Source organism: Panicum hallii, chromosome 5 (assembly GCF_002211085.1).
Source record: "Panicum hallii strain FIL2 chromosome 5, PHallii_v3.1, whole genome shotgun sequence".
Classification (NCBI taxonomy): domain Eukaryota; kingdom Viridiplantae; phylum Streptophyta; class Magnoliopsida; order Poales; family Poaceae; genus Panicum; species Panicum hallii.
In genome coordinates this window covers 19,629,680-19,639,307 of record NC_038046.1, presented here as the reverse complement: position 1 = coordinate 19,639,307, position 9,628 = coordinate 19,629,680, and the positions used below count along the sequence as shown (strand labels likewise).

Below are 9,628 nucleotides of genomic sequence, written 5' to 3'. Positions count from 1 at the left end.
CCAGTCGAATAGCATGTCTATTCCAGCTGGTAACGGCGCAACCGGTGCCCCCGGCACTGGTCCCGCCTTGGGGTACATACTAAACCTATTCTGGTTTAATTATTTGTTCATGCTTATTAGTGAGAATAACATGAACACATGCACATATCTCTTAAACACATTATCACTCATCTATGTCATGAAATTGCTAGTAATATTTGGAATTAAAATATACCGAAAATTGCCTAGATTTCTAACAATTAGTCCATGCTGCCAAAGAGAGTTACAGTGCTATATGCAAAAAGCAAGCCACGACTCATAGAATGACAGAGACAAATACAACTCCTGCACATTTTGAGCTATCAAGCTTTCAAATACGGAGCAGATTTTGGAGACATCTGTGAAAGCAAATTTCTGCTTTGATTTTTCCATTGCCGGTAATATATAGTTTTTCTACAAGTTGTTGCAAGAATTATTTATAGTTGATCAATGAAATTAGTTCTGTTTTTTGGTTAACAACTATGATCAGGTATATCAATTTTCTATGGAATTGTTATGTGTTGGTTGTTTTTTTAAAAAATATGGTACAAAAATGAAAATTTGTTGCTCCATATCAAGGATTGCAGTACGAAGGAACGCAACATTACGTATATCAAGCCATCCACTCGAGAAAAAAGTAGTTACCTCTTACAAGCAAGTCAAAATTATTACATGATAACAATTGTATTGCGTACGTGGACTAGTCTCTTAGGTACAATTGAAAAGTAGTAAAAGAGTGATTGAAGAAAAGAAAGAGCTGCCGGCTAGGGCCAGAAATGGATGAAGAGTATAGCAAACAAAGGTGAAATTACTAACAATGTAATAAAGGGGAACAACGAAGCATATGGCAACTAAGCAAGAATGAATCAAATTATTTTGTTTTTGAATAAAAGGAAAAAAACGAAAGAATAAACCAAACTAGTGCTGTCGTGCTACGGCACCTCATACTCTGTAAATTCTTGTTATATATACAGGGAGCAGGCCAAATCTTGTCCAATCAAGCTCTCATGTCGGGCGGAGGCTCGTCGTTCTTGGCGCCACCGAGGCGGCTGGACCTGGACACCGCCGCCGGGAACGTGGCCGACCGCGGCGTGTTGCCTCCGCTGGACGTGGTCACGGACCTCGGCGAGCCGAAGCTGATCTGGCGCGCAAAGGCCACGACGGCCTTGGCCCACCTCCTGATCTGGTCCTTGAGCCTCCCAGCGTCCATGTCCTTCAACGGCGCCGGCCCGATGCTGAGCTCCAGCCCCGAGAAGCAGCGGCCGTACCGGGCTGCCTTCTGCTGCTTCCTGTTCCCCCCGCTACCGCCGCCGCCCCCCTCGTCGTCCCTCACTGCGGCGCCGTCGCCGTTCTCTCCTCCCTCGTCGGCGCGGCGCGCCGGCAGCGACTTGCTGCCCACCGACATGGACGACGCTGCCGCCGCCTCGCTGGCTTTCTCTCTGCTCTGCTCTGGCACCGGGAAACTTGTCCGGCCGGAGTCTGCCTGACTTCGCCGTAGCTTATGAGAATTGGCTTTCGTGTCGTCTGATGGCGAAGCACGCGGGTTATATATATAGGTCGCGAGCAGCTAACACGCGTGAGATGCCGGGCACGGCAAGGAATCGAGCGAGCGAGCGCAAGGGGAAGAAGCACTCGGTCGCGGAGGCGGCTTTGGTTGCAGGCAGTAGTGCAGTGACGTGCGTGATACAACTCATCGTCACCGTGTTTTTGCTGAGGTTGATTGATCATTGATGCAGAATATTATGATATGATATTCTCTGGAGTCTGGAATCGCCCTTATCTCAAATAGGCCAGTCAAATTTTGTCACGACCCAAAATGTAAAAGCACAAGATAAAAATTTAAAACATCATCATGAGCATCATCCAAGCATCAAGGAGCATCATATGAACTTAATTACATCATGAGCATCCATTTTCTTATATGATTTATGTGCAAGTTGTGAAGCAAGTTCGAATTCTGCTATGTGGCTGTGCCCCCAAATATTTTATTCAAATACTAGATTTCAAATGATGAGTTTTAGATATTTTTCCTAAATTTTTGGATGTCTCTGCCGAGCCATAAAATTCTTGGAAAGTTTGAAAACTGCAGTTTTATATGATTTATTGTGGGCAATTTTCGACGTCTTTTTGAGTGTTTGTTGTTGCATTATATTCTTGGTAGTATGATCTTGCTTCAGTAAAAATTTGGTGATTTTTGGGGCTCGGAAAATGCATATTTTTGATTTTGCAAGTTGAACCGTTGCCTTTCTTCCTTTTCCCTTCTCCCGGCCCCACCTGTCTGCCTCCTCCCTCTCTCCTCCGCGCGCCCGGGCCCGCGCGTCAGCACCTCCCTCCGCGTCCCCCGGCCCTCCGCGCCCGCCCGTTGGGCGCCCGCGCGGCGGGGCACGCCGGCGGCCGCTGGCTCGTCCAGCGTGGCCGCCCGGCGCTCCACTTCCCTCCCCTGCCGCTTCGCCTTCCTCTCCCCGCTCCCCATTTGAACCGCACGCCCCTGCCTCTTCCTCTTCCTCCCGCCGCCGATTCCCCTTCCGCCCGCCACCGCAATCCGCCGCCACCGCTCGATTGGCCGCGCCCGCACCACCCCCTCATCCTCCTCGCTCGGTTCCGGCCGCCTGCCGCCTTTCCTTTTGCCCGCAGCCCCCTCCCCCACGTCCGCCTCTTCCCGCCGCCGCCATACTCCGTCGCACCGCCGCCCGCCGCTCCGTTCCGCTCGCCCATGCCGCGGGTGAGCCTCACCGTCGCGCCCCGCTCCGTGCGCGCGCCTTCCCCTGCACGTTCGCGCCCCCTACTGCTTCGCCGCCGTCGGCCGCGCGCGCGCGCGTTCGCGCGCGGGTCGCGCCGCGGGCGTGCGCCGGCCGCGCCCATGGCGAGTCAAGGCCACGGCTGGCCTTGACTTCGCCTGGGCTGCGCGCCCGGCCGCCTGGGCCCACCTGTCGGCGCCTGTTGGGTACCGGACCGGGTGGATCTTGCGTTTGCCGCCCGTTTCGCTTTATCATTTCATGTTGATTCTTGTAAATTGCATAGAATTTGTTGTAGATCTCCAAAAATTATGAAATTTGTTTTGTTTGAATCCTCTGTAACAGATCTACTTAGATAAATTAATGTTATGCATGTTAGAATCCTGTACCTTGAGTTATAGTTTTTTCTTGCTAAACCAAGTTAATTGTTAATCTTGTTGTGTGATGCTTTAAAAATGTCAAACCAAATATTGTTGTGTTCCTTGTGAAATTCTCTATCTCATGGTCCAGCTTATGTATCTGTTCCTGTACTGTTTGATAGGTTTTTAATGCATTTTTGGTTTTGCTGCCTGCAAGCTTGTAAGATGAATAACTTTTGATAGAAAATTGATAAAATGATAAAACCGCTTCTGTTACTTTTGTTATCATGTACTTTGCCTCCAGTAATTATTTGAGAACTTATAGAGATGCTTTGGGTATCTTTTAAGATTTAACTTGAGTTTAACGGCTGAAAATTATAAATAACATAAGTAATTCCACAAATATGCTCTTGATGCAATTTCAACTCTCATGAGTTTGTTTTGAGATCCCCTGTGTGCCTAAATTAAACCATGATTTATGCTTGTAGATGTCTTGCTAAGCGAAGTTCACCTCGGTCCTAGTATTAAAATTAGTAATCGAGCTTGTGGTGCCATGGTGGCTTTGCTTTCGCGTTGATGTGACATTTTTTCTTCTATTACCATGTCATTGCATATCATCTCATTTTCACATCATTGGCATCATCCTAATGCATACATCTTATTCATGCATTATAGTGACCGAGACGCCGGAGGACGCACCCGTTGAGCCCACCGAGTTCGTTGAGACCGAGCCGGGAGCCGAGTGTGTTGTTGAACAAGAAGAGAACCAAGGCAAGCAGCTAAGCATGATCCCTTGACCTACTTAACGTGCTTAAATTTAGTTATTTCACTTGGGGTATCTATGCTTATGTTAATATTTATATATTGCATTGTTGATCCTACTTTTGAGTTATGACCTTTCTTGATTTTACTTCCATGTCCTTGTCACGTGTAGTTAACAATTAAATGATCTAATGAACGCTTAGTCATGCTTAGACTTGGTCTTTAGTTGCAAGAAACATCGAAATAAGGATCACTTTACTCACTACACCACTCTTAGTATATGTGTGCTTATCCTTCGATGTCGGAAGTTCGGAAAAAGGGGTTAGTGAGATGGTTATGTCTTAATTCGAGCGGAAGGTAGGGCCTAGGGAAAGGAGTCTCGGAGGCATAGTCCGCTCGAATTGGTTAAGGACCGTCCGTGGATGACCTCGAAAATCGAGCACTTATCGTACTACCACATATCCATTCATGGGGTGGATAAACCGATTACCCTCTAGTTCTAATCGTTGATGCACGGTCCTAGATGCGTGGCCGTAGGGCTTTGTAGAGAGGCTTAGGGGTGTCCCCGGTGGACCTAGGTAACTCTCCACGCAAGCTAGGCGTGATGTTCAACGGTTACAACTTGTCGGGAAAGGTTGATGCGAGTACCCCCTTGCCCAATGTGATCGGTTGGGTGAGTCGCATGGTCCTTGGGTCGTGTGGGTAAAGATGTACACCCTTGCAAGGTTAACGAATCAATTCGAATTGCCGCGCTCTCGGTTATGAGCAAGCTCTTTATCCTACGAAATCTTCGTAGAAGTGTTGGTCGAATGGTTGGTTGCATGTTACGTTCCCTCTTGTTGATGCTTAGGATTTGAGTTATCTAATTAACTAAAATTTGAGGTGGGTTGGGCAAGCTAATTAAAATGCTAGGAGGCTAGATGGTGGAATTAGGGAGCTCATGCTTATTTAAATTACTTAACCCTAAAGCCTTTTTGTGAGCCTTCATATGCATTTTCCTTGATCTATTTATCCGCGTAAGTCTTGCGAGTACCTTTGTACTCATGTTGCTTTGTTATACTAAGTTGCAGGTGAGCCGGAAGTGGTGTTTGGCCATTTGTACCCCGCCGAACCTGGCGCGGGTGAGGAATAGGCCAATATGGTCAATGGTGTCCTTGAGCAAGACGCCATTAATATTATCTATCGTTATATTTTCCGCTGCGTATTGTTCTTGGGATATCATGATAAACACTAAACTCTATGGTTTTTATCTCTTCTATGTTATTGTGAGCCCGAGGCTTGTATCCTTTATTTGAACCTTAAACTTCAGATTTGGAACCTTTCCTTAAATTAATGTTGTAATGGTTAGTTACTTAACTTGTATAAAAAATTGCTCTTTGTGGATCATTGGTGATGTAAGAGCTTGTGACGGTATGTGCATGTGCATGATCTTGGGCATACGTTGGAGCACATACCGGGACTACCGGGTTTAATGTTATTTTCAGCGAAAGGTTAAGTTGGTCCTTAGTAGTTTAGATGTGGGTTAAACCGTAACGCGCCATTTGTGCGAGTGCGTGTTAGCTCTCATCTTCACGATAACGACCGACGGTTTCGCTTAAAATAATATTAAATTGGGCGATTCTCACAGATTTGTATCCGCAATGGGATGAAAGGGAAGAGAACACCAAAAGCAGCCGAAATTTAGAGAACCTTTTATCTGAAAGTTGAAAATATGAACAATTTTCATCTGAAAGAAGCCTGAATACCTGCATGGACATTTACCCGTGGCAACAGATAGTATCGAAATTCGACAAAATTTCCAAATCCCCACGCTCGAGTCTGACTTGGAGAGAAAGAAGCAAATGTATTGAACCTTGGAGAAAATTAATATACCTCTTCGAATTTCACCAAACTGCGTGACAAAAGTATTCATGTTATTATCATATTCCTTTGGGAAGACATTAGAAATTAATAAATTATATGGATGCGTGTGAAGCAAGTTTATTCACCTGTATAGATATTTTAGATAATATTAGTAGAAAATATTATTTATTAGTCAGAAGTTCTCCATAAAAGAATATCTGAAGTAGTTTCCAGCAAAAGGGAAAAACCACTTTGTGTTGAAAACGTAAATAAACTCGGCCGCAGAGACCTGGGTCACCGGTCGGGAACTAATCCGCACGAGTGGATTCACTGATACCTCCAGCACAATGCCAGAGCACCACGGGACTAGTTCAGGCCATGAGCTGGCCATACTGTGTTTGATTATTGTCTGGCTTGTATCTTCAAGTTGTTCTTGGAGAATCTCCAAAGCAACAAAAGTCGTCGTAGTAAAAGGTGAACAAGGATGCTTTCAAGCATGATTGCCCAATCACTTGAACAGAAAGGCACATGCATGCAATCTAGAATTCTATGATGACCTCACGCACCTCTCTAAGAAATTTCCGTGGCTGATTAACCAACAAAGTATTTTTAATTTGCTTCTTTTCTCCATCAGAGATGAACTGTATGGCAGTCAGGAATCAGGATACAGCAAAAACTATATTCTAAAATAAGAAATTATAGATTAGAATTGGTAGATGGCGACCATATTTACAGCGGTCTGGTTCTTCGAACTATCAAGGTTATCAATGCTCACTCAGCTTAGATCAGAGCACCCTTTTCTGGTCAACCCAGGGGCTGACAGTTTCAGAGGGGCTGCCCGTTTGACAGTCTAGCTCAGTTTCAGCAGCTTCAAATTCTCTTCTTTTTCGACTTGGATGTGCCACGTCTGCCCCTTTGCTTTTTAATTTGCCCGTTTCCTTCCGCTTCTTCTTATCGGCCTTTGCTTTGCTCGAATTATTCACACTGATAGCACCAACTTGCAGACACCTTGGCATTTTCTTTTTCAAAAGGACAGCAAGAGCTTTTCTGCTAGTTTCATTAGACGAGACACCTTGGCACTATGTAGGGCCTTCTCAATCTCATTTTCATCGCTGTCGATTGTATATTTCTGCAGAAATTTTGGGTCCATGGTAGCTTCATATGTGGCCCTTCTTCTCCTTGGATACTGCCAAGATTATGTTTTTGTTGACACTACAGGTAGATGCAATATTAAATTCTGTATGAAATAAATCATGATGAATATAGGAACTAGCATGCATTAATCTAACATACTAGACAGCATAAACAGTATAGCCAAAAACTTAGGATACATTTTTAAGAAACAGATCAGATCACAGAACACATACTGAGGCTTGGCTGGAGGATTGACGACGACGAACCACCGCTAGTGGAGACGACGAAGGCGGTTGGCCCGTGAGGCGATGAAGTTGGGTGGAAGACGCGCCGTGGTGAAGACCTTGACGAGTAGCGCAAAAGCGCTTCCTAAAAATCTCATTCACCCTATCTCGATGCAGGATCCCAAAGGCGTAGAGTTCCGGAGACCTATTCTCCCGTTCGCTGGTGCACGTCGACGCTCGGGATGGAGAAGACTACGATGGCGGCGCAACAACGAGAAGAGGAAAAAATCCTATGTTTTGGTGTGTTCTTGGTGGAGGCCGATGAGTCATATATATAGGGAAGTCAAACCAACCTCGCGTCGTGATCGGGATCTAAACCGATTATGTTTAGGGTTTAGACTTCCATGTCTCACGGAATTAGGGACCAAGTCACCAAAAATTAAAACTGCAAAAGGAAGCCGCACCCATGCCCGACACATCCCGGCGAGGCGTGGCGCACGCGCGTGGTGTTTATCTTCCCTCCTCCATCACATAGCTTGGAGAAGTGGAGACAACCTCCATATTTATGTTGGTCATCCCACTCCTCCATTAGCAAGGTGGGACTAAATTTGAACCACTTTCTCTTGCACACATAGGCCTTTGTGATTTATTAGAATTTCTGAATTTATTAATGGGCCAAGCCCACTAAAATTCCAGCAATCCCCACCAGATCTCAAAAGCCCATTTAAAGTTTTGCCAATTCTTACCACTGTTTGATATACTGGTGTTTCAGCAGAGATTGTTAAGTTGAACTTCCGCCTAGAGCTTCAAGTTACACTTATTCACAACATGCCTTGAATTGCTAGTTTTCTACGAACAAATTTCACTCAAAGTCATAACCAGTACATGGCTGCCAGTAGCCTACCCCGCGGGTGGAGCATATACATCGTACTCCTTGGTCTCTTCATGAGCTTGCTAGAGATCATCCAAGTCTCATAGACTGCGATAACAATCAGGCTCATATAGGTGTGTTCTTTCAAGAATGCTCTGTAAGACAGCACCTTTGCTTATCAAAGCCAATAGAAACACATTAAGGCGTATAGCCAACCTACCTTATAGAATTTGAGAGTATTGCATTTTCACTTAGAGAGGGTTAAAAAGAAAAATTACTCTCCTCAGTTAACCAATAGCTTGTTCTTCCTAAGTCCTAATTCATGTGATCTCCGATTGCATAAGTTGGATTACTACTATGGCAACCTATATGAGTCTCATACCCATCTCTCTCGATGCATTTTCAATCACATTCCGTGAAAGCCCTTTTGTAAAGGGATCTGCTAGGTTTTTCTCTATTGAGATATAAGTCACATTTATCACTCCAGAGTTTCTCAACTTTCTGACTGACTTCAGTCGTCTCTTGACGTGTCTTGATGACTTCGCATTATTCTTAGCACTGTTAACCTTGACTATCACTGTTTGATTGTCACAGTTTATAAGGATAGCCAGCATTAGTTTTTCAACCACAGGAAAATCCATCAACAGCTCATGCAACCACTCTGCTTCAACAGTGGTTGTGTCTAAAGCAGTAAGTTCTGCTTCCATGGTTGACCTCATCAAAATGGTCTGTTTGCAAAACCTCCATGATATCGCACCACCTCCAAGGGTAAACACATATCCACTCGTGGCATAAAGCTCATCTGCATCAGAAATTCAGTTCGAATCACTATATCCCTCTAGCATGGCGGGGTGCCCAGAATAGTGAATCTCATAGCTCATAGTGCCTATTAAGTAGCGCATAACCCTATCAAGTGCATGCCAATGATAAGAACCCAAGTTTGACATGAACCTGCTCAATTTGCTCACAACAAAAGATATATTGGGGCTCGTTGCGCTAGCTAAGTACATGAGTGAACCAATAATCTATGAGTACCTCAATTGGTCCTTACTAATTTTTTTTGTTCCTACGAAGTATCACATTGGGATCATAAGGTGTTGGAGATGGCTTGCTACCCATGTAACCAAAAATGGCTCAAGACCTTCTCCACATAATGGGATTGTGGCAAAGTAATCCCATTCTCATCCTTAATAAGCTTGATATAGAAGATCACATCAGCTTCTCTCAGATCTTTTATATCAAAACTCTTTGACAAGAAAGAATTGACATCATTAATCACCTCAATGTTTGTGCCAAAAATCAGTATATCATCCACATACAAGCATAACATAACTCCTTGGCCCCCACCATACTGATAGTACAAACATCTATCAGCCTTGTTAATGAGAAAGCCCACAGAAGTTAAGGTTCTGTCGAACTTCTCATGCCATTGCTTAGGTGCTTGTTTAAGACCATACAAGAATTTTAACAACTTACACACCTTGCCTTCTTGACTGTCTGGCTGATCCATGTAAATCTCCTCATCCAACTCTCCATTTAGGAAAGCTGTCTTAACGTCCATCTGATGTACGATAAGCCCATATGAGGCAGCTAGGGAAAGTAGTGCTCGAATAGTGGTTAATCTAGCAACAGGTGAGTAAGTGTCAAAGAAGTCTTCTCCTTTCTTTTGTGTGTAATGTTTGG

The 9,628-nt window shown here is 44.6% G+C and overlaps 1 protein-coding gene across 1 annotated transcript; it reads right to left on the bottom strand.

Moving 5' to 3' along the window:
- Window positions 1-644: 644 nt before the first annotated feature.
- Window positions 645-1,551, bottom strand: LOC112894623. Its single transcript, XM_025962388.1, has one exon. It carries the CDS (start codon window positions 1,421-1,423, stop codon window positions 1,016-1,018), a length of 408 nt encoding a protein of 135 aa, XP_025818173.1. The 5' UTR covers window positions 1,424-1,551; the 3' UTR covers window positions 645-1,015.
- Window positions 1,552-9,628: the final 8,077 nt, after the last annotated feature.